Raw genomic sequence first — 25,930 nt, forward strand, 5'->3', positions numbered from 1 at the left:
ATTATGCAGGATCATAAGTATTTACTAACGTAGAAAAGACACAGGAGGGCAGGTGGTCCAGTTCATTTCATTTTGTACGTGAAACGGCTCCATAGAGGTTAAGGGCACAGCTAGTTTGAGTGTGAGAGTCACAATTGAATACTTACTACCATGCTTCCCTGCGTCCCTTAATGACACAACTAACCTGTAGTGACTCGGAAACAGGAACTGATATGCCAGTAAAAAACTTTGAGCTATTACCCACATTCATCAGTATTTAGAAACATTCAGAGGCTGCATGTCTTTGCTGTCTGATGTGATTGAATGGGAGATGAGGTGGGGGAGGCGGCTAATGCCCATGGCAGCTGTGTAGAGCTTCTCTGCTGCCCGGCATTTGGGATGATGGGATCAAAACAGGTGCCTGGGAATAAAGTGATCTGGGTTTTCCTCTCACCTGCTGTGTGACCTTAGGCACAGAATTACTTTTTAAGTTAATGTTGATTGTTAATGTTAATTGAAGTTGATTATTGCATAACGTTTGAGTTGTGGGGATTTCAAGATGCGTTGCAGTGCATCAGCAGAGAGCAGAACTTTCCATCTGGTGCGCATTCACAAGGACTTGTGGGTGTTATGAAATGCTCTTACAGGCCCTCTGTTTAGATAGCAGGGGAATTGAAACTCTATTTGGGAAGTTATGTCTCATGTTGGAAAACTGCATATCCTTTTTTTTTTTTTTTAAACAGTCGAGGTCATTCTTTCTGAATTTGAGAAATTTCTTTATATGCTGTTAGGATTCATATGTTTGACCCTTTTCAAAATAGTGTTTTAACTCTGAGGAGTTTTTCAGGGTTCAAAACTCTAAGCTTCTTAGTATTATCATTCTGTGACAACTGAGAAGCAGGGAAGTTGTTTTGTTTTTGTTTTTTTGAGGGAATTACTTGTAATAGGCTCCAGAATCCAAATTAGCTTTTTTTGAAGTTTAAATTTTTAAATGTGTGTATGTCCATTGTAGAATATCTAGTTAGCCGCTGTACCGCCACCCCAAGACATCTTTGTTGACATTTTGGTGTATTTCCTTCCAGTATTTGAATGCAGTGTTAGCTGTTGAGATAAACTTTTCTGTACTTTCTGTACCGTTTTATATCCTGTTCATTTAATGTTGTACTATTAGCATTTCCTGGAGGTGGTGATTTTATCAGAGGACCGGTAAGCCATTCTTCTAGAAATGGATGTGAATTTTTGACATATGGAAAATTCTTTCCTGCGTATGTGTATTTTTTTATGAATAGCGGTGGTCAGTGGTAACATGGAGTAAGTGATGACAGAAATCATACCTAGTGAGCAGCATTATACACTATGTCAGAGCAAGTCCGTCTCTGCAATATTGAACTCCTTCTTCACATTAAAAGCTTTTGCTTAACTTTTAAGGCAATAGGATTTTATAAAGAAGTGCCGACTGCTACTCTGAAACCTGTTTTAAAGAAGGGGCTGTAACTCTTATATGAGGTTTTGAAAATAATTGATGCTTTAAGATAACAACATTGAATAGCTTATAAGATATAAGCATCTATAAATGCTTATTAGACTTAATGACCAAACTTTTTTTTTTCTACCTCTCCAGGATAAAACCTTCTTTTTTGTGACATCTGTAGTAGAATTACTAAACTGCATTTACATTTGTGTGATATATAAACTGGGATTTGGTGGAACCAAAGGAAGACTCTTAGAAAACGAAGATCATTATTAGCTTTAAGTCATTTTGGTGATAAGTCTAATTAGAAAACTTGTTATAAAAAGGAATTTATTAATTTGTAAGCAGTGGCAAGAAAAGGGCAGTTCACAAAATAAAGTTCTAACTTCTTTCCAAAAATCTTATTTCTGATGTGCCTCTGTTTGTTTTAATAGCTTATATGCAAGGAAAATCTGAAACTAACTGTTTAATTTAGAGGTATTCTCTTTGAAATTCTGTTTAGGCTGTTATAAACTATCTTGGTCTGGAATGTTTTCAAATGTTTAGGTGGTTTATAATATAACTGACTAATTTTGGTTCTTTCAGGAGTTTTGAGTAATGCACATAGAAAATGCTAGTGAGAAAAGAAAATGCTAGTGAGAAATTTGCATTCAGTTGGAGTATTACTTAATTTTGACCTATCTACAGAGCAAAGGAAAATAGCTTATATTTCTTTGACTATAAGTAAATACTGTCTTTCTCCTTGTGAACCAAAAAACAGGCGTGAGTGGTAGTACTCTGAGTATGCTTTAATGATAAAGACGCAGTATTACCCTTACTGAATATGTACTGCATGTCACATCAGTACCTTACGATGTTTTTTCCAGAGGAAAATGAATAAAGTCATTTTTTCTTTAAAGGTAGGTCATCTCAAAGATAAGAAACAATAAAATAGATCCTTCTTGAAGACCAGGCAAAGGGGGAATGTTGGAAGGGTACTTAAATGGAGGCAGAAGAGAAGCTGTTCCATGGCAGAAGCCCTGAGAACCAGGAGAGTTTTGTGCCTACCCTGTGTGTGAAACTAGCTGTCCTCTTTATCATATTTTATTTTGAAATAAAAATTAAGGAGGGGAAAGATACAGAACCCATTCAGTAAGAAATATTACCCTCTATTTTTATTACTGACCACACCCTTAGATTGAAATGAAGAGTCTTGCTTGATTCATTAATCAGCTTTAACGCCAAACATTTCCATTTTGTACTTCATTTATATTTGGCATTTGACTTTTGCTGTAAACTTTACATAGAAGTAAATGTTAGATGGAAAGGTGTATGTTACTCAGAGTCTATTCATAGAATATTTAAAGACTTCTTATTTAGATGTGACTTCAAGATATTTACAGGGCTGAAATTACTAGTGTATACACATACGAATTATCGATTTAAAAAAAAACCCTACTTCTGGGTCACTTTTAAAGGCAAGTTAATAAGTTTCCTGTTGAATGGATTTCTCCAAACATATGCTTAATGAAGCCTGCTTAATGAATATTCAGAAAACATTTCTACCTGGCTTAGTTTGGGAATTATAAGACTGATAAAATTAAAGGCATGTTATGGGTGTACAAAAGCCTTATTTTGGCAATAGAGACAGTGCCATATGGCAGTATAATTCACAGTTGTAGTCAATTTAAGGAGTAAACAGATTTGTAATTTTCTCTCTCAAGAATCTCTCGATTTTTTTCCCTCTTTGAAATATTCCAAACTTGCAAATGGAAGGACTTAATACGCATGGCAAGTGTGTGAACCACTTGAAACCATTGGACTTAGCTGTTTTAGAATACAAACCTTTATTTTGTAGTTTACTAGTACTTCAGGAAGTGTTTTGCTATTTATAATACTTGGCAAGTGGTTACCACTCTATAAAGAGAAACTAGATATTAACTCTGAGTTATGCCATCATTTGCAGAATCATATGTATACTTAGATTTCAGAAGAAAATTTCTCACTCCTTAATTTTCTTGGTAATATAGATTTTCTTTGAATTTTAATATTTCTTGTACTATTATGTTTACTCTTAAACAAAAAACTGTTTCAGGTAATGTTAGTCTCATAACTAAAAGCGCCTCTACACATAAAAAATGGGATACTTCTTAATTCACTTATTTTTTTCTAGTTGACTTTTTTTTTCATCGTGAATTTTCTACCATTTATAGACATACCTAATTGGCCTGCAGTTAAATTCTAGACATTTTACAAGACTAAGCAATGGTAGTTTATTTTAGTAGCAAACTAAAATCCAGTGCATTACATATAGTTTGCATTTGATTGAATTTTGTGACCTTTTTTCATTCCAAGGTGTAATTTTCACCTGTTCACCAGGTAAAAAAAATATAATGCTCTTTATTACGCACTTTGAATTGCTTTGTTTACTTATTTGCAGAGTTTAGGTGTCTGTTTTCAGAAGTGAATTAATTGTGTAAGTCTGAGATTTTAAGTTCCTTGGATCCTGTTGCTAAAATATAAGTAACAGTGGTTCTAATAATCGTTCTCATTTGTGCTTTTTTTTAGCTGCTTGGGAGTGTTATAGCTGGAGTACCAGGTTCATTAATTTTAAACCACAGAAGTGTCTGGGAGCTAGCTTTCAAGGCTATGGATTCTGGCGGACATTTGAAATCAGGCTCTAGGAACTCAGAAAGGAAGGCAGCTGGAACTGTAGTGCAGTAGGAACTAAAGTATGCCTGAGCCACCAAATCAGATCTTAAAAAGAGAAAGCTCTATTTGTAGATACGATTCTACTGTTTCTGTCACGATTTGGATATGTCAGGTGATGCTTTTCTTGTGAGACCTAGTTGAATGAAAGTAAATGTTGCTTGAAACCTACTTTTGTAATAAGATAAAGCTAAATAAGTTTCTAATCTAGTTTAATATTCTTGGCATTTTTACAAAGCTTTAAAAAAAAAAACCCTAGCTGATTTTGTATAATCAATATCAAAAGACAAAATTAATATAAAATCCAGTTTTGAGTCAAACAGATGTCCAGGTCTGAATTGATGCTAGAGTTGGCTACGTCAGAATCACTTCTCTTGGAGCTTATTAAAATTTTGATTTAGTAGATTTGTGATAGGCCTGGGAGTCTTTATTTTTACAAGCACGTTAGGTGGTTCCGATACATTGCCAAAATTAAGAACTGTTGGTCTAGAACAGGAGTTAGAGAACGTTCTATAAAGGGCTAGATAGTGTGATATTTTAGATTTCGCATGCCAAGAGTCAAAGTCAAGGGCATTTTGTAGGTAAGTAACAAGAGAGAATTCAAATTTCCACAGATTGTTTTATTGATGAAATTCAAAATACAATAATAAAAGTGTATACAATGTTTTGTAGCGCAGGTTTACTAATGGGAAGAACTGGATTCTGTTGGAAGCTGGGAGAACATTTTGCTCAAGTGTAGTTTGAAGTTTTAGTGTTCCCTCTCATCAGAATCAGTTGCAAGTGTCCATCCATTAATGTTGATCTGTAGTGAGATTTTACACGTTCCATCCTTAGAAGTGTCTTTTCACACAGGTACTACCAAATGAGCATATGAGTTTAATTGAGCATAAACATCGCTTGGAAGACATTTATAGAATTCTGTTAGATTCTTCTCCACGTTTGCCTCTTGGTGTGTCATTTCCATTGCAGGTTTACCATTTCCAATCGAAGGTTCTGTGGAAGCTCCTCATTGCACAGTTGAATGGGTTTTGAAGTATGGACTTTTTGCATTTGCACTTGCATTACAGTCTGAAAGATGTTGCTGGAACTATAGTTTGATTTTAGAAATACATATCTGCCGCAAATGTATGTGAGAATGGAGGCCCACTGTTCTCACTTTTGACAGTGAAGAAAGTATATAAAGCAGTTGGACGTTGCTTATGATTTAAATACTGCTGGTTGTTAAAATGACTTTTCCACAGTATAAGTTTGGCAAACAGCTGTTATGCCTTTTAGTTTAGGGTTGAATTCATTAAGAAATGCAATTAAGTCTTCCCTAAAGCTGATTTTGAAAAGCCATTCATTGTTCTGCCTTAGTGGTTGAAGGTGATTCTTGTTCAGAAAAAAATTCAGTTTCATCCATTAGTTCAAAAAAACTCAGTAAAAATTTACCTCTGCTGAGCCATCAAACTGTGTTATAGGGCAAGTTAGCACATAGGGCAAGTCTGTTTCTGACAAAAATTCGTGGAACTGATGGTGATCAAGTCCATGAGAGTGAGTTAAATTCATCGTTAACAATACTGGTTCAATAACACATTATAGATTCATTTATTTCCTCCAGAGTCCCTGCTGGTGAGTAATACATGGTGTAACCATTTTCACAGCTTTGTAAACTTGTCCCTTTTCTGCGCCACACACGTTTTTAGCACCATCAGTTGTAACACACCCTAACGTATTCCAGTTCAGGTTGTATTGATTGTTTTCTCAGCTTCTTTGAAAATAATCTCACCTGTCGTTCTTCCACACAGACTATTCATACAGGCTAATTTTTCAGTCACTTCACACTTGGCATTGATCCCTTGAGGAAACAACTGCTGAGCAATCTGTGGCAGTCCTGGCTTGACCAGCAGTTGCAATCTCATTTTCGTTTTTTTCCTTTTGTGAAGAAATTCTGTGATGCACTGTTCCATTTTAAATTTTGTCATTTTTCCAACTGTTGCTTTTCATCGAGTTGAGATGATTTTCCAGGGCGCTTAGTCTGGTAGTGTTGATGTTCATGTGTCCTTTTAGCGCAGCGCTAGGCTCCTGGCATAACAAAACCCAGTGCTTTGCCGTCTCATTTGATATCAGAATTATCCGCATTCCATTGTGCCTTAAAAGTATGCCATATAAAGTGCTCTTTCCCTTTTTGCTTCTTGTGGTGGATGTGCCCTAGTAATAAAGAAGAAAGTCCTGGTGTTGCAGCACTGGTGACACGTGAAGTCCTTCCAAGCTCTAGCTACGTCGGTGCAGTTTGTGGTGCAGAGCAAGGAGAGCGCCGCACACTGCCCGTCGTGTCTGCTCTTCTGGCGGCCATGGCCCGGAAGCAGTCAGGGACAGCCAGTCCCTGACAGATGAGCACGCTGTGCTTCAGCGCAGTTTTATTTGTGGACGCTGAAATCTGAATTTCATATCATTTTCAGACATCATGAAGTAGTCTTTTGACTTCCCCCCTCCCAACCACTTAGAAAAGGGCCACACGGAAATAGGCAGTGGGCTGGGTTTGGCCTGCAGGCCATAGTAGGAGGACCCCTGGTCCAGAATATATAAAATGCACACGTGGAACGATCCAGTGGCTCTCAGCTAACCTTTCCTCCTGCCGCAGTAGAAATTCTCACCACTCGTGTACTCGCATACGCTTCTGTAGCTCCGTGATGCAGATCATTGTGTACAGCTCCTGTTACATATGCCAAATTGCTGTCTAGAATACGTATGCCTTGCTTTTAAAATATCTGATCCTTATCTCTACAGATTTTAGAAGTTTAGATAAATCTTTGAAGTGAAAATCTGTACTAGATTGTACCTATAATGTATAAGTAGAGTTGTTCCCTTCCTGTTGCTGTAAAGCTGCCAGTATTTGAGTATATTCTTCTAAAAAAGCAGATCTTGTGTGTTCTTTGGCTATCTAGCTTGAATTCCACATCCTTTTAAAGTAGTACATTCTAAATCCTGTCCTATATATATTTTAGTTATGCAGAAGAGAGTGTTGAATAAATCTGTCACTTGTTTGGTAACTGAGCAAAAAAACTGCCAACTCTCCCTGGTACTACACATTTATTTAATAGTTTTTTTCTAATTCGTGTTCTCAACTTTTCTGTTAACCTTCAAACTCAAGGTCCCTGAGCCTTTTTGTCTTTGCAAGCAAAGACTTTATAATACATGATTCTTGTAAGTGCGGACGACACTGAGGCCATTCCTAGTTTAGACACAGATTTGGAAAGCTGACACAAAATATGGTTCATAGAACTAATAGAATTTTTCAGAGTCTAATGCTCTACCGACTGAGCTAGCCGGGCACTTAGAACTAATAGAATTTTTAAATTCAAAGGGCCACTGGAGCTAATTAATTTCATCTATCATTTCATTTTATTCTTGAGTTAACTTCACCAGGATCCACTGGCTTTGTCAATAGGAGCCTGTCATGTGATTAGAACCCAGGTCCCCTGGCTGCTCTGCTATTGTTTAGATGGAACCCAGATATCCACAGGGTAAAGAATGCTGGAAGACTTTCAGAGTGCCCTGATGCTTTGTACTTTCCAGGCTTACTACAGTAACCTAGAAAGTCATCTCAGTATTTCAAACAGAGAAAAAAGAACTAATGGATGATACAAAGTATGTTAAATTTTAAAAGTCGTAAGTGTCAAATGGCTTTTCTTCAGAATTTTATTAAAAATTCCCTTCAGTAACGTAAAACATCGAGGAAAGTTATAATGGAGCCTCAAGTCATAACCAGCAGAATCTTAAACTCTTGGTATTTCTTGCCCAATACATGAAGTTATTTACTTCTGTATTAGCCAGGAGACTAAGAACATAACTTGAATAATGAGTCACAACAAAAATGAATTTAAGATTAATAGGTATATAGATGTAAGGAAAGGAGAGCTTAAATTTAAATCAATTATACAAACTGAAATTGTTGCCTGGGGCAGAACTTTGGTAATTATCCATTGAACCACAGAACTTCCTCATTTTACTGACCGTTAAATTGAGGGCTGGAGGAGTTTAGAGACTTGCCAGATAGATCACTCAATGTTAGAGCAAGGACTAGCTTTCACATCTCATTAATATTAGACACCCAGAAGACCTTTCCATCACTTTTGAAACAGTTAGTAAAAAGTATTTGAGGGAAATCTTCCCCTAATAATTCGTACTTCATTCACTAAACACGTGGGGAGGAAGAAGAGGAGGCTACCAGGTGCCAGGCGCTAAGCTAGGTATAAAATTTGCATGTGAGGGCACTAAAGTTCAAACCAACAGCTATGGTCAGACGCTCTTGGTTACTGAGAACAGAGATGCCATTATTCACTTTCTTTGTCCTTCATGGTTAATTACAAATAACACACATTTTATGTTTTTTAATTTAAAAATATTTTTGAGATTATAAAAAGGTTTTCTCTTGGTTTGTTTTTTTCTGTTTTGTTTTGTTTTGTTTTGTTTTGTTTGTGAGTAAAGGTCTTTAAAGGTACTGTAAAATTCCCCTAAATTACCTAAGTCAGAAAAATCCTCATCCTTTTATAGCACGTGTATGTTTGTATGTGCACGTGTGCCTTTGCATGTGTGTTTGAAACTGTTTTGTTTCAGAATAGGTTCATATGGGGGAACCTGCTCTCTTAACAGTAAGAGGCTTTAGTTTACAACCATGTGCATTAAAAGATTATTAAGTATTCTTATGTCTCCCGCTTTCAGTTTTCTTACCGTGGAAGGATCAGCAGTACCATCTATGACACAAATGGTGAATTCACATAACTTTTCTTTTGACTGGGGAGTTATTTTATACCAAACTGTGTTTTTCATAAGAAAAACGTTTTCAAGTGTTTATAGTGGTTGAATAGATACTGGCCGAGTGGTAGGGGAGAAGGCAGAGTATGGTCAGTTGGCAGCAGGGAACCTTATCTAGGACTTAAAATATTAGAGATAATCCACACATTCAGATGTGTGAAAATGAATTAAAGTATTTTTATTTAGATTTTATAGTCTTAAGGGCACAAAGAACTTTGTAAATTATACTGATGAAGCTTCCTTCAGTAGAAGCTGAAACTTAATGAGAGGAGCACATACATGTTTCTGTAATATCATCATTTGATTCTGGTGAGAGATGAATTCCTAATAAACAAAGGCGTGTAGTAATTGGAGCCCAAAAGATCTAAGACCCCTCTTAAGGAATACAATTGAATCAGAAAGCTTCAGTAAAAAGAACTTAAAAAAATTTTTTTTCTTATTATTTGTAATGCCAAGAGAAGAACCAATTGGGATGAGTTTTCCTTCTTTAAAAAAAAAAAAAAGGAATATAGTCACTCACAGAACCACGAAATCACCTTGTCGACATTTTAAATAGCTAAAATCAGAACATACATAATGTTACAGACCCATTCTTATCATAAATCCCTGAGTCCGTACTTGTTAATTCAATTAAGAATTCTTTGGATTACAGATAGATAATATAATGTATGTACTCTTTAATGTGTAATCACCACAGTTTTTTTTGCAGCCAAACATTTGAATAGTTTCACTATGTAGGAGAAATAAAAACTGTAAAGAGCCTCACCTCAGATCAGGTCAGGTTTTGCTGCCAAGTGAGTGTTGGGGCCCAGCTTACAAAAAACAAAAACAAAAACAAATTGTGGATAAGGTGTTGTGGACCTTCGCTTTGTAGTCTGCTACTTAATTTCACACTTAGTGATATAAAAATATGTCGTGTATAGCAACTACATAAAAATAATTATTTGATGACTTACGTTATTATGTTAGCTTACCAAATTTATTAAATCATTCCCGTAATAAGTGGAAAAATTTTGCTTGTATCATTTTGTTCATGTTGAATAAATTCGCTAGAATGCACAAAACTTCACTGAAAGTTTTGTGAAGTTGACTACCCATAGATTTCTGAAAAGTTTGTGTGGATTTGCAAGGTTGCTAGAATGAGTATGCCAGTTTCTAGAAACGATGGGTTGGGTACAAGCATCTGTTTTGTTTAACGGGAGAAAGAGGCTTGCTGCTTTAGATAATATGTTCATCTTAGGGTTACTTTAACCCTCATTTATTTGACCATTAGTTAAACAGCAATATTAATTGAAATAGATGTTTATATAGTTGAACCTTTATTGTCAATTTGGAAATGGAACATGTCATTTTCTCTTTTAAACAGAGCTCGTTTGCCCTGGGGTCCCTAAAATGATAAGCTTCAGTTACAGCACAACGTGGGGCCTCTGAGAGTTTGCACTTTAGTTTATTATAGAAGCATCTGCAAAGCACGCTGATGTGATCTTGGCTAAGTTTATCTGCATCATAGTTTCACTATTAATATACTCAGTATCTTAACTGTTGGGTAGGCGAGAATCGGTAGGACCTTTGTAGCAATAGGTAGTGAGTGTCTTTAAAATGTTGGATCTCTTTGCCTTAGTAATTCTTCCAAGACCACTAAGAACGTCATTCAAGAGCATGTACAGTTATACTAAAGCTGTTTACACAACACTCTTTATTTTAAAAATATTTAAACTGTTTATTAAAAGGGGGGGAAATAACTCAGCGGTCCGACGTTAGATTATTGGTTTTTATAACTGTCAAATTGTCTACAGTGAATTTGTACTAATTCTAAAATCAAGAAAAGTCAGTAAATGCAACATGATAACACTACCAGTCAAAAAACACCTTTTTTGAAATGTTTTCAATTTTAACATTAAGGATTCAATATGCACATTACTAAAAGGGTAATAGTTTTGTTAGTCTTCTACATAAACAGAATGACTACCTTTTATCATATTTGTCCAAGAGACTCTGTGTATATACTTCAGTGTAACACAGTTGGTAACATTCGTTTTAATTTTACTTTTTAAGTATTTTAAATGTGTATAACCTCATTTGGGTTGTACAAGCAATTCTGTAAGTAAACACTGATGTTATTTAAAGATTAAGCCCCGATTCCCTTTGGCCTATGTATGTTATCCATCAAAAAACCCAAAAATACTATGTTTTTCATTAAAATGGATGATACAATACAAAATATCTGTGCAGGCTTGACCATATAATCTCTTCAGTAACCCAACATGAATTTTTTCAAGCTTTTTCTTTTCCCTTCTCTTAAGAATCATCCTTAGATGCTATAAATACTGTGCCAATACTCCAGGTCCAGAAAAAAGCACGACCATCTGCTACTGCTTATACTCATGGGGAAGTCACAGGCAGACCCTCCCCGCCCCACCGCTCCCACCACAAGCGCACACACACCTAGGTACACACTCTCCGTGACATACTGGGAGGAAGCCGTTCTCAACGTGTGGTCCGTGGACCGCCGGGGATCCCAGAAACCCTCTAAAAGTAGTCTTCGTGTTTACCACTCCTTATAATGTTAATGAGATGTTATTTCCCTTCATAATGTGGACACCTGGACTCATAGTACAGAATAGCAGTGGCTAAAACTGCCAGCGCCTTAGCACAGGTCCGCGTGTTGGCCCCAAACTACTGGTTGTCTTCTTCACTGCTGTGTGTTTGCAGTTTAAAACACACACCAGTTTCACTTAAAGGTATCCTTGATTAAACAGTAGAAATTAATAGTTTAAATCTCAACCCTTGAGGGCACAGCTCTCTAAAACTCTGTGTGGCGGAGTGGGAAGCACCCTGAAAACTCCCCTGCAGTGTCCTGGAGCAGGACCATGGTCTCAGGGGAAGCACGTCTGCAGCCGGTTGTGATGTGAGCTGAACTAACTACGTTTTTCATGGAACACCATTTTTATCTGAAAAGACAACCGACTTACTCAGACTTGAGCATTTGACAGGCATTTTCTTTGAAAATAGCCTGTCACTTCAAGGAAAATAACAGTATTTGTTGCCATTGATAAAATATGAGCTTTGAAGTGAAAATCAAAATGTAGGAAAACTTGTATCTGCCCACCACTGTGAGCTCGCCAACTTCTCAAGCCTTCAGGCTTCTGATGAGATCAGTGTGATATTTAATGAGTATGATTTTCTTAATACCATGTACTGAAACATGCCAACACTTGGAAGATCTGTGTAACGTAGTTACTCTCTGTGTTCCACGTGCCCAGCACTGGATGTTACAACCCTGGGGGTGGGTCAAAGACCCGCTGCAAGCACAGGATACACCGGTGACTGTTAATGGACTTAACAGAGGACAGGAAGCTCGTTGGTGGGCTTTCCATCCCTCAGGGAACTCACTTTTAAGAAACTACCATTTGTCAAGTTCTGGTGTAAAATGAAAATACCTATAATTACCTGAAAAGATTATTAAAATAACTCCCTTATCCAATCAATATTCTGCATATAGGCCAGATTTTCTTCATATGCTACAACTAAAACAACCTTTGTAGCAGTTCCAGTGCAGAAGCAGAGGAGTGTCTCACTGTCTTTTATTAGGCTGTACTAAAATATGCTAACATGAATGGGTTTATTGTTGATATTTTTAAATGAATTAATACTGTATTTGTTAAGATGTCTCAGTTTTACTTTGTAATATGGTAAATATTGATAGGTATAGCCCCCTTAGAGGTCCCTTTGTGTCCTCAAGAATCTTTAGATGTACAAAGGGATCCTGAGGCTAAAAATGTGAGAACTGCTGCTTTAAGGCCTTATGACGCCCACGTGTGGTCCCAGAAATCACCTGAATTGCAGACACTACTCTTCTCCCCTCCCCACCCCATCGGAACCTGCAAACAGGATCTTCAGGGGATTGTCTTATACGTTAAAAAAAAAACACTGCCTTCAGGAACTTGTGGAAGCCACTTCGGGCAGGGGAAGCAGAAATCCAGCAAGAAAGCAGAAACACTGGGAGACTCCAAGACACAGAGCCCGTCTTTCCCTGGATGGTTCCCCTCTTACCTGTCTGGCCTCTGTTCAAGTATTTCCTTTAAGGAGTTTTATCCTCATACAGTTTAGGTATTCGAAATTGCCTGAGGTCTAGTAGAAATCTGGGCTCAGAGAGCGTCGGCTGGTCACTCAGGAAAAGAAGACCTATTTGCCGATGGGAAGCCTGCAGCATTGTTCAGAGTCTTCAGAAGCAAAGCCTGTCTGTCCAGGCATTTGCCTGTTACTGGAAGATCTTGTACGGTGTTCTTACCTCACCTCTGGCTTGCTCTTGTCTCTGAAGATAACCACCGCTGATAAATACTTAAGGCACAAAAATGTACACAGAAGTAATCCCACCTGAACTGTAGTTGTATGTTCATCTCAAAAGCAGTTTCCGCCGTTTAGTTCCATCTTCTCTCTGGATGCACAGTTACATCAGAGAGCACCATGTGATCCTGTCTGGACGGTGGCTTACGTAACGACCGTGAAATGAGCCAGGCTGCCGCTCTCTGGCAGAGGCAGACATTTTACACGTTTTTAGTGGGGTTAGCTGTTCAGTCTGAAATTGGTGACTAAACGGGGTATGTTTGGATTAAGTGTACAGCCAGACGGTTTAATATAAACTGTTGTAACAAAGTCTTCCATTTCTGAGCCCTAATAACTATTTATTTTCTTCTTGTTTTAGGGAGAATCTGTAAAATATTTCCTGGATAACTTGGATAAACTTGGAGAACCAGTAAGTTTTTAAACCAAATGTTTATGTTTATTGTCATTTGAAAGCAGTAATCAGGATTATGAAATTTAGAAAAAAATTAGGTAGAAACCATTTCCTTTCTCCTAGTGGCAGTATTCTGGTTGTTCCTGCTTTGTTTTTCCACCCGTCAGCGTCCTGATCTCTGCCGTTTCCTTGAGGAATGCCCTGTCCACTGTTCCATGAAAGTAAAACTGTTTACAGAAAGAAGTTTGTGCTTGAAAATGAAATGGCACATTAACTATTCTACTTCTGTGTCTTTTGCTTTTTTTGTAAGCAGAAACAGAAAGAACACAGTGGCTTGATTGATTTCAAAACTTTTCAGCAAACGGTATTTTCCAGTTCAGGACTCGTGTGTGTGCAGTTCCTGTGGAGGAAGGCTAGATGCTCAAGGCTTGCTATGCTAAAGGGACTCCGTGATATAAGAGGGGTCGCCCTTGGAAAGAGAATTTGGTTTTCCAGTAGGGTATCCCTCAGAGGCAGCCGCGCTCAGCTGTGGCTGGCGCCGGCGGCCCTGGCCCGCTGGGGGAGGACAGCTCCACTGTCTGTTCTCAGTATTAGACACGTGCAGAGACTTCGCTGGATGAGTTCTGTGCCACGTAGAAAGAGTTTGAAAGCCATTGCCCCAGAGTCATTTGTTATGTACTAAATTGAATATAGCTTCATATGCCTCCTCTTAAACTAAATTTCCATTATAAATTTTAGTGTGGTCTTAGGGGTTCTTTGAGTGAACCCCCCGTCACAAGCAGAAAAGCGGTGTGCTGATGTATCTAGGACACGTGAAAAAGTACCATATGTGTGTCTCCTGTTCCCTAGACACAGGTGTTCCAGAAGTTAGAATCTCCATATCTGTTTATTCACCAGTTCACAGTAAAACTTTGTATTAAGACTTACTGCTTCATTGTCATTTTTCTATCTGGTCAGATTATAAGACTTAAAAAAAAGAGTTAATATAGGCCAGATGGAGTGAAGCCTTAGTACATTAACTTTGTAAGAGTTCTGTCGTGTTTTCCAGTCCAAGTAGTGATGACTTCCCTGTTCTTCCCAGTTTGCCGTTTCAGACAGGTCTTCCGTGAGCACGCCATTCAAAGTAGGTCCCTCTCCTTGTTTTCAGTATCAGCCCTTGCTTTTTTTCAAACTTCATTGCTCTTACTGCAGTTGGTTTACTCCATTACGTGTTTACTGGTCGGTTCCCCACACCCTTCTGCGAGCACGAGGGCCCCGTGTCTTGGTGTGAAGAGCAGAGTTCGTGATGCCTAGCTGCAGAGCCTGGCGCTCGCCAGGTAGCTTCTAAGGGAGTGACTCTGAGCCAGCTCCAGCTGCACTGGATGCTTAGAGTTCTGTGTTGAGAGCAAACAATCCTGAGGCGACATCTGGAATAGAAAGAAGTGCTGTGATCAGTTGTGTGATAGTTGTAAAGGCAGGGAGAAAAAATCTAGTTGTGCTACAGACTGACCACCCGTTCTGTGCATGTCGGACAGGCTGCAGGATCGCATTTGCTTCTCCATCTCTGACAGAAGTGCCGGGACCATTGAAGCCCTTCTGTGTGCCGAGCCCCAAGACCCTCTGGAGGTGGGACCCCAGGGGTCAAGGACATGGGCTCTACAGCCAGACGACCAGGGTTCCAGTCCCTGTTCCATCACAGACTGGCTGTGTGACCTTCGGCATCTCTAAACCTTAGTTTCTTCATCCGTATTATGAACATAGTAAGAGAACCAGCCTCATAGGTTAAGGGGGCAGTTACATGAAATAAGCTCCAAGTCTTAGTCTGCTCAGGCTGCCATAGACCAAGTGCCTTAAATAACAGACATTTATTTATTATAGTTTTTGAGGCTATACATCCATATCAAGCTGCTAGCACAGTCAGTTTGTGGTGAGGCCTCTCTTCCTGGCTTGCAGACTGCAGCCTTCTTGCGGTGTCTTCACACGGCTTTTGCTCATCACATACGTGTGAAGAAAGAAGGGGAGAGAAATCTCTCTCTTACTCTCCTTACAGGCCGTCAGTACTACCTGATCAGGACACCACCCATATACTTCATAACCACCTGAGAGCCCCATCCCCAGATACAGTCACACTGAGGGTCAGGGCTTCAGCTCATGAACTGGAGGGGAGAGGGGAACAGTTCAGCCCGTAGTGCCCAGTAGGGTGTTCAGATTGGCGCCTTGTGTGTAGTAAATGCTCAGTCTTAGCGATTTTGTTCTTTGATCTCCACACTTAAGGAACTCATTCTAGTCAGAGACAAAACTAACATACATAAGACAAGCAGAGGACAATTAAATGATACTGATCGTGAAGATGGTGTGAGTTCACAGGACGGAGAGAGCTGTTAGTCTGGAGCAGGAGCTAGCCCGTGAGGGCGAGGGAGCCTGAGCTGCCTGAGGGCAGGCTGGGTTCGGGCGAAATGAGGAGGCACGCACAGCTGTCCGACAAAGGACCGTCAAGTTCTTGGCTCTAACTTACGAGAACAGATTTTAGAAGGCAGTCACTTGGATCTGGATGCATTACTCATTGCACTGTTGTTTATCACACGTGAATGGACATGTTACGGTATCGAGATGTGAGGCTCTGCTGAGCCTCAGCAGTGTGGAGCAGGGCCTGCCGGTTCCAGCACACGGGGAGTAAGGAGGGTCGTGAGGGCCAGGTCACGGTTCGGCTCCGGAGCTCTGAAGTCATGCTGCAGGAGGGTTAGTCTGGGCTTGGCTTAGGGATGGATCCAGAAGGGGCAAGACGTTCAAGGTGAAGAAACAAGTGATGAGATGGTGCTCCAAGCTGAGATGATAAAAATGGGGACAGTGAAAATAAAGGGAAAACGTAAGGAGTCAGAGAAGGAGCAGCAGTCGGATTTGACATAAAGTAGGAGATGACAGAGAAGTCCCACCGAGATAGGAAGGCTCGGAGAACGGGGGTGTTGGCGGGGCAGGATGTAGACAGGAGAGCGTCCTGGTTGAACTGAGGAGTTGGCGAGGAAGACAGTTTTCTTGTTGAAACTTGTGTTGTGAGTGGATTGTCAGGTGCGAACGATTGGTGAGCCTTTACAGGTGAGAGACTTGGATGGAAGTTTCCCTCGCTTTAGGGCCGTGACGACAGCGCTGGCAGCGGTGGTGCTGCGAGGTGCAGTAGAACAGCGAGGCTAGTAACACACGGACTGTATGCCGAACCCAGTTCTGAACTCAGTCCTCACAGCACCCCTGTGAGTGCTGTTTTCTGTATTTTACAAAGGAGGAAATTGAGACACAGAGAGGTTAAGTGACTTGTCCAAGGTCACACAGGTAATATAGGTGGAGAATTCAGTCCTAATCAGTATTACTCTGCCAGACCATTCAGCACTTGATTTCATTGTCCTCTGTTTTGTGCTTCATGTGAATTAACCTTCAGCTTCCTTACTAGATTGTTAGCTCCTAATTAAGGCACTAATAAAGAGCTTTTCATGTTTATGAAATTAGAACATTAAAAAAAAAACTCAGGGCTCGCATTTTCTGAGGCAGCTGTCACGCTCGTGGACTGTAAGTTGGTTAGCACCTTTCTGGAAAGCAGCTGGGCATTAAGTGTCCAGGGTCATCAAAATGTTCATAAGCTTTGACTTCATAATCTTATTCCTGGTTATTTAGTTTCAGGAAATAGTCCAAAAGGGGGGTAAAAAAATATGTGCATGAGAAGTTTAATTGTAGCATTTATATTAATTAAAGCAAAATATTGGAAACAACTAAAGGATCACTTACAGTGGGGGAATACTTATGTAAATTACAGCACAGTAATCCATTTGATGTATGTTGTACTTTTTTTTTTTAAGTAAAAGTAGTTTTTTTGAGGGAGATACACACTCCATAGACGGAGCGTGGGCCATCTCAGAAGGCAGGAGATGCCCGTTACACTCTTTTAAAATGAAATACAACCGTATCAGCATGTGGACCAATTCATGATAAAATGTTGAGCAAAAAAAGTGGGTGCAAGCTAAAGATTGTTTGGCTGTGCTGATTCTAAGAACAGTAGTTAAGTATGTGTGCAAAAGCTAGACGGAAACATGGAAATACCAACACGTTATTGGGGTCCTACAGTTACTTCATAAATCGCTGTGGATTACAGATACCTGAGAACTGCCTTCATTTTGTTTTTATTCTTAACCGCACTATTTTAAGGAAATAAGTTTCACACTATAATGAAATTTCAAAATCATAACTGTTTGGGAAGGCATAAATCGCAGCATTGTGAATAACAGTTGGCCTTGTTTTAAAATTCTGCCTTGATTTTAAAAACTGTTTGACCTTGATGATGAGCACTGAAAGCTCTTCTGTTCAGTACTGTCAAAAAGCTGTGTCAGAGTTCTGGGAAAATACCAGCCTGAGAAGACAGAACCAGTTCCACTGCATGGGAAAGCACGCCATCGAGGGGTGGCCGGTGCCTCCTGAGACCCGCGGCTTCCCTCTGTTCAGGGTCTTGTAGTCGACTGTCCGTTCACAGGGGAGGACTCATTCGATGCTGGCATAGGCTCTCCCTCCGAGGCACCTTCGTTTCACAGGCACGGGTGCTGGCAGAGAAGTGGTTTGTGTCAATAGGGAGAAAGCGGGAGCACAGCCACTTAGACTGCACCCCAGAAACAAAGCTTGGAAGGGACCCAGAGTCAGTTCAGTTAGCTTGTTACAGTAGCCAGGGCGGCTCCCGCACAAGTAGTCTTGTAGCAGTGATGACGTGGAGCGACCTGCGTGGAGGTTCTTAGTCATCGAGGCGGCTGCACTGAGCAGGAACGTTTGGAAAATGGGCTGGAGAGAGAGAGCGGCAGAACCTTGAACTGGCATGTGATCCTCGTGAACTGACATGCCGACCTCATTGCTTTTCACGGAGGAATGAGGAGCAGGTGGGTGGATGCGTGAGCAGTAAGGTCACTCTGGTTGGTGCTGGAGTGGGCAGTGCTCAGGAGTCAGAGTAAAGGGAGGTGCACAGCGGTGGGCGGGGTGAGGACAGCTGGTAGATAAGATTTAAATTTGAGTAGTGTTGCAGGACTGAAAAAATTTAGTAGGAGCCTCTTATTTGCAGTGAATCTTTAACCAGTTTGTACACTAACATTTTAGTGTATCTTGACATTTTATAATGAGCATAATAGTGGTATTGATCCTTTAATGATACCTGGAGATGTCATTAGAAAGATAATTTTGTTTGCATATCTCTTCACTAGACCAGCCAGTAGTACATTAAGCATTCTAATTACTTCTGGATTACTGAGTATAAACCAGCAGTTTTCTTTTCCAGGATTACATTCCATCACAGCAAGACATTCTGCTGGCCAGAAGACCCACCAAAGGCATTCATGAGTACGACTTTGAAATTAAAAATGTTCCTTTCAAAATGGTTGATGTAGGTGGTCAGAGATCAGAACGAAAACGTTGGTTTGAATGCTTCGACAGTGTGACATCAATACTTTTCCTTGTTTCCTCAAGTGAATTTGACCAGGTGCTTATGGAAGATCGACTGACCAATCGCCTTACAGAATCTCTGAACATTTTTGAAACCATCGTCAATAACCGGGTTTTCAGCAACGTCTCCATAATTCTCTTCTTAAACAAGACAGATTTGCTTGAGGAGAAAGTGCGAATTGTGAGCATCAAAGACTATTTCTTAGAATTTGAAGGGGATCCCCACTGCTTAAGAGACGTCCAAAAATTCCTGGTGGAATGTTTCCGGAACAAACGCCGGGACCAGCAGCAGAAGCCCTTGTACCACCACTTCACCACCGCCATCAACACGGAGAACATACGCCTTGTTTTCCGTGACGTGAAGGATACTATTCTTCATGACAACCTCAAGCAGCTCATGCTCCAGTGATGTACAAAAGACTTGCTGTTTTAATACCTTTCTGTCCTTTTGATTGTTTTCTGTTTTTTGTCTTTTTTTAATAGACGTTTACAACAGGAATTAGAAAAATCTTGATTCTGTTTAACTTCTTGGAAATCTTAGTCCTTCTTCTGTGGACTTTGGTTTGTGGCTGACAGCTGCTGGATGACACATTGCCAATATCTGCTGACGTTCAGCTCTGATCTTTTTCAGTCTGGCTTCCGTTGAAGTGGAGTTACAGTTTCCAGCCAGACCTCAGACTAGGTATATTTCAGGCTTTAAATTCTTCCACTTTTCAAACTGAATTCTCTGTAGTGCCAAGTATAGAAGATGTCCTTAAAATATTTGTAGGTATGAGGTTAAGAATATTCAGTTCTGAAACCAGTAAAATAAAAAAACCTTTTGTCTACCCTATGTGTAGCAGCCACACCTGTGCCTAGCTTTATGGTGACCGACCTGCTTTGAAAGGGCCATTGGAAAAGGTTGATCCAAGGAATGGCACTCTGTCCATTTACCCAGACTTAGCCTTCATGTTTAATTGCTTATATATGCAAAAGTTGTTTTTGTTTTAAAATTTCTGTGGTTCCTGCAGATAATATTCTTAAGTGTTTTAAAGTTTACATAAGGATCTCTGATGCTAATGAACGTTCACAAATGGTACGGGGCAGGGGGGAGCAAAAGACAGGCACCTGCCATCTATAATGTTTTGATTAAGAGTCGAGTGAAGTATAATGTGCCCTTTTCTTATTTAAATATCATGTATTAAATGTGCCACATGAGAGACATTCTGGCCATAGCAGCAACCAGAAAGTACAAGCAGCCTGATACAAGAACTTTCTAAATGAATAGACGCTTTCCCCAGAATGTTACGTGTTTTACACTCAGACTTTTAAATCCTGGGTCCTTACTGTGGGAAGTCATTGTTGCACCATCACAGACACCTTTTTTTTTGCTCTCCTATCTGTCCCCATCAACTCCTGACGGTGGCATTTATGGGACTTTTTTTGTTTATTTGGAGCTTGCCAAGGGCAGTATGTGTGTGTCTCTGAAAGGGTATGTACACGTTTGCAACATTATTATTTATGAAATTCCAGCTTTATTGAGGTACATTTTGAATGTTTCAAGGATACTTCTGAGAATGAGTAGTGATTTTTTTTTTGGTTCATACCAAAAGAGTATGAATTTTATACTTTAAAATATACTTTGAAAGAGGAAAATGAATTTTAGTGAACCTCTGGATTGTGAAACATTTGACCTCCCCCCAGCACTTGACCAAATTACAGCGTAGCCACGAAGTAGCTTTGTGATTACAGGTACACTCATCGTGAGCTCATCAGAATGGCTGGTTTATAGTCGTGCAAATACTGCCTAGTAGTTTACACGCAGTGTTAGAATTTGATTAGAGAAACAGATGCACAAGGCTGGTGACAATTTGGGAAGTCTGACAGCTTTTCTCCTTTTCCTGAGAGTTGTGATTAAGACTGTGACACGTGTCACTTTATAGCTGACTGTGTTCTCAGGTATTTTACTGGCTAAAAAGTCCTTGAAAGATTGATCAACATTATGGATCATCCAGCCTTTCCAAGACATTGGCGCTGGGTCTGTCTTGCTGTCTGGTGAGATTAGGGCTTTGCAGTGAACTCACCAGGGGATGTTCTTAATGTACCTGACTTTTCTTGCATCTGAAATTGCCACCATCATTTCATCCATACTTGCCAGTGTTCCCACATCTCGGTAATCCGTGAGCTCCTGACATGTAGGTCCACATCACAGTGCGAGGTGCCTTGTGTAGTGTCTAGTTCATGTGTGTTTGAGTAGGTCTGCATCTGGTGCTTTGTACCAGAAAGAATGCATTGTTGAAATTCGCAGTTAGAATCCTTTCAGTGCTAGTCGGTGTCTGAATATGCGCACAGTGACCTGGAGACTTCTGGTGGAGAGTCTGCCTGTAAATTTAGCAAATGGTTTCACTGAATGGCCAAAATATTATTTAATTCCAGTGAAGGCTAAAGCTAAAGTCACTTCCCTGTAGGTATAAAGAGGAAAGACAGCCTTATTTAAGTTATATTTAAGATCTGTGATATGAACCATAAACATTGCCTGACGAAGCAGGAGTCACCAGTGTGACGACCACAAAGAAATGGCAAAGCACCAAGTAGATACATTATTTTGAGCATTTGAGGTTTTCTTTCCTGAGAGGTTTGAAGAAGTCTCAGAATCAACTTTCTTTTAAAATAAAATCTAGGCTGTATTTTGAGGTAATAAATCATTTACACTTAATGGCAGGCTTGCTTAGACATCAGTGGGACCGTAAGGTTCAGTCTGAAGGCGCTAGTCCACATATTTTATATCCTGTTTATTTTTAAACCATTTGAAGGACTCCTACATCTTATATACCATGAAAACCAGATCCGTTTGAAATAGCGCTGTGTGAAGAGGGAGATGAAATTTAGTGAGCAAAATTGAAAGGTGCTCGTAGTTTTCCCTATGCCAGTCTCCCCCCAACCTCTAAAGATGTAATTTGAATATAAAGTTTTTCGGTGTTTGATTTTCTAAGTCTTCATGGTTATGATTTGGAATAAAATGTGCCTAATTCTCTATTGCATTCTATTCATAAGTCTGAGTGTCTTCTTGTTTAGTTCTTAAGAAATGTCACGCAAGTGTCTTCATTGACCTTGAAATTTATAGTATACAGAGTTGCCTTATAAATCAAAGAACACTGCAGATTTTTGCCTTGTTTTTTTTTAAAGGGAAAAAGTCTTGTCAAATGTTTTCTGAAAATACAGACAACTTAAGGTATGCTTCTGCCACTCAAATATTATTTTTAATAATGCGAATCATTGCTTGCTGCCAAATATTGTATTAAGTTGAAACCTTCATTTCAGTGTTACCGTCTGGAAAGGGCACTTGATAGCAAGAACGCAACAGCAACCAAAGAAGGCATCGTGGAGTGAAAAGGTTTGGTTTGGTTTGAAGTTGCGTTGACATGTATTTTCACATGGTTAGGATCCTGTGGTTAATATCTCAAGTGAGGTTGTGTAGGGAAATCCATGTTCAGTTGTTGGCAGTGGTTGGTATAAAGTAGAAGGAAATAAGATTACCTTAATATCAGAAGTGGTGAGAAGCATTGCTTTAGATTCCCAAGAATCATATGCCCCATAATGTTTTGTAAGCAGGAATGAATAAATCTTAACTTCCAGTGCATACCCAAATACTTGTGTTTATACTCTCGGTAAAATGTATTTTCAGCATCAGTACACATACCCGGTTATGCCTTATTTATATGAAGAATAAAGTTAACAAGTTTATGTTCTGTTATGTTCTGAAACTCAAATCACTATTTGAGAAACCGTCAAATTGGTGCTTTCATTATATAATGATACATTGAGACAAAAACCTCAAGCCAAGCCATTTGAAACAAGATTCTCTCCATTGCCATTTGTAGCAATGTTATTTCTGTACACGTAATGAGAAGTCTAACTTCACTGTTAACTCAATTTCTTGTTTGAATCCGTGAAATCATGCCTGTAAAGCTCAGTCAAACATTTGTAACAAACTCCCTAATAAATCTAGAGAAAGCCACTTTGTTACCTTTTCATTTCTTTTAGTTTTAATTGAAGGATCAAGAACAGAAAGTTTGCAGGTGTCTTTCAATTGGAAATCTGAGTTTCTCTCTCTTTCCCATCATTTGAACACATCAAGTTACATTAGTCACAGATGATTTATCCCTGTGTTTGTGTTGCTGGACTAAAAGTACTTTTTTTTTAATTGATAGGATACAAGTTGGCTTTTCAGTGTAGAAAACATGAGGAAGGCAGGGATTGTATGTGAGTGGGTGTGTATATGTCTCCATGTTCCAGATAAAGCAGATGATACAGTCCATAGCCATTAATTTACGGTACGAAGTTAGGGACTAATAAATCTATACTAGGGTTTAGTCTAAACCTGGACATTTTAAACAAGTTGGACTTCATGGCTTTTTCAAGTACCATCATGTTGGCATTAGCTTTAGGCTGGTAAGTGATTATTAACATAAACTGAAGTACAATGTTTGTACCACTAGCATTCTATTGTCTGTACTTGAATGTATAGTTAGCAATTAAATATCTGCAGTCATTCTTGTGGCATCTAGGTCTAACTATCAGATTTCAAATGCCAGAGCTCATGTGGAACAAAAAGTGTTAATGATAGGACAGTAATTTCTGGGTTGATTAAGATTTTGCGACCTATCCATACCTGATACTGACGAACACTTCCGGATGGACTGCAGTGCGCTAGAACTCGCTATGCATAAATGTTCAATCAGTGAATGTTGTAATAGGTACATGCTACCCCTTTGGTATCTGATTTGGGTTTGTATTTAGAGAGCTTGTTTGTAATATTTCTTGCCATAGTAAGTGATGCATTTGTCCTCAATCATGCCTGTCTGATGGTGCCAGGAGTAAAAAGGGGAGGGGGCGGGTAGGAGGTAGTTCTTGGGAAGTAGATGTGAAAAAGCAGCAAACTATACTGTTTATCCTTTCTTCACCTCTTACTGGAAAGCAGAGTCGCAAAATGTTTCAGTGGCTTTTCTATACTCTAGCGTGGTGAGAGCTCGTTTACCACAGAAGCCTTATCAAAAAGTATGTTTTGTAACAACCTCTTAGATATACTGTACCTAACAAAACATGATTTGTATTAGCTCTGTATGGAAGTATTTCTGGCTTTTTTATACATATATCTTTTTATAACTTTCCAGGAACTGAGCACATATCCGATAACCGTTGTAAATTTTTTTCTGTCAGTGCTTTTAGTTCAGGATTGGCAATAAATTATTTCTAAAGGAGGTTTGAAAGTGGGAAGAATGGCTTGATTTTATGAAATGAGTTGCTAGACATTAAGGCTTTTTACTTTTGTACATATTTTGCAGACATTTTGCCTCTTGCTATTAATTTTTGCTTTGTAAAAATGACTGACGTTTAATAAACATTTATAAACTACTTCATACTATGATGTTATTTAACAGCTCAATAAATGTAACTGTAAGGCAGATACCTGAAGTTTGAAAGCAAAAGTTTCATCCAGTGAAAGCACAGAAGTCAGTCTTTGGGCAGATGTCCAGTGATCTAAATATTAGTCTGTAAACGGTTCCTTCCTGAGGATGGACGACTTCAAGAAAGCTCCCAGACACTTTAGTCTGTTTGGATGTGGGAATGGGGGGACAGGGACACTCACTGTTCTCTTTGCTCCTCTTAAAATTTCTGAAATTGCACTAGGGTGTTTCTGGGCTCACGGTTTGTGCACCTGTAGGAGTAATGGCTGCTGTGACCTTCGTAATTGAAATGGCGTTCGAGAAACAAATCAACATGTTACCACTCATTTTTTTGTTTCAAAAAACTTAATGATTTACAGAAAAATTGCAAAGATGGTAGTTTCCCTGTAGTCCCCTCCTTTTGTAATAGTTTCCCCAGTTAACATTTGCATTAGTATGGCTTGTTACAATTAATGAACCAGTATTGATATTTTTAAACTAAAGCCCATACTTTATTCAGATTTCCTTAGTTTCTCCCTGTTGCCTCTTCCTGTTCCAGAATCCATCCAGGGAACCCTTTTAGACTGACCTGTCCTGTCTCTCGGCTTCTCTTGGCTGTTACGATCTCTCAGACTTCCCTTGTTTTTGATGACCGTGGCAGTTTTGAGTAGAAGGAATACTGGTCACATACTTTGTAGATCGTCCTCTGTTGGGATCTGTCTGATGCTCTCCTGGTGATGAGACTGGCTTATGAGTCTGGGGGATCACAGCCGTAAAGTTGTGAAATCACATCAGGCATTCCAACCATCTTCCCCCTCGCAACTCCAGCTGAATTAGAAGCTGTTCAATAACTTTTGACATGTTTATACTTTTCCTTAACTGGCGTTTATGGAAAGCTGAGCGTGTGCTTTCCTTCCACCAAGCAGAATGTGCTTTCTTCCTTTTCCCACAATTCAAATTGTAAAACATGTGAATAAATGCTCAGTGCCGGTGGCCATGATCCAAGACTGGCTGGCTCAAGGCCTTCCTGGCAAATAAAAATTCTGTCTAAGGCCTCACCTTTAACATGAAATTTCACTGTTGGTCTCAAGAAAAACTGAGAAAAATTTAGAATTAGAAATATCTACAGATACCTACAAATCTAGATTGGAAACAAGTCATTAAATGAGGCTCTCTTCGTGAGATTTAAGATCTTTTAAAATTGAAACGAAACTCACTTGAGCATTTGAATCCACAAAACAAGCCAAGAAGTCTTTGGGGAGAAGAAAAAAGTATGCTATTGCTGGAACAAGAGAATATTCATTTGTCCAAGGAAACAGCTGAAACTCAAACTATTGTCCAGTAAAGTGCTGGGCACCCTTGTGGTTGATTGGCACCATCATGTATCCT

At 39.3% G+C, this 25,930-nt stretch overlaps 1 protein-coding gene across 1 annotated transcript in view; it reads left to right on the forward strand.

The window, feature by feature from the left end:
• GNA13 (G protein subunit alpha 13) overlaps positions 1 to 23,112 on the forward strand; it is a 37,473-nt gene extending 14,361 nt beyond the window's left edge. The window contains exons 3-4 of the mRNA XM_031685639.2: positions 13,641 to 13,691; positions 18,952 to 23,112. Of these exons, the coding sequence (XP_031541499.1) occupies positions 13,641 to 13,691; positions 18,952 to 19,524 (624 nt within the window). The 3' untranslated portion in view covers positions 19,525 to 23,112. The remainder of the gene's footprint in view (positions 1 to 13,640; positions 13,692 to 18,951) is intronic.
• Positions 23,113 to 25,930: the final 2,818 nt, after the last annotated feature.

This window comes from Vicugna pacos, chromosome 16 (assembly GCF_048564905.1).
Source record: "Vicugna pacos chromosome 16, VicPac4, whole genome shotgun sequence".
NCBI lineage: Eukaryota > Metazoa > Chordata > Mammalia > Artiodactyla > Camelidae > Vicugna > Vicugna pacos.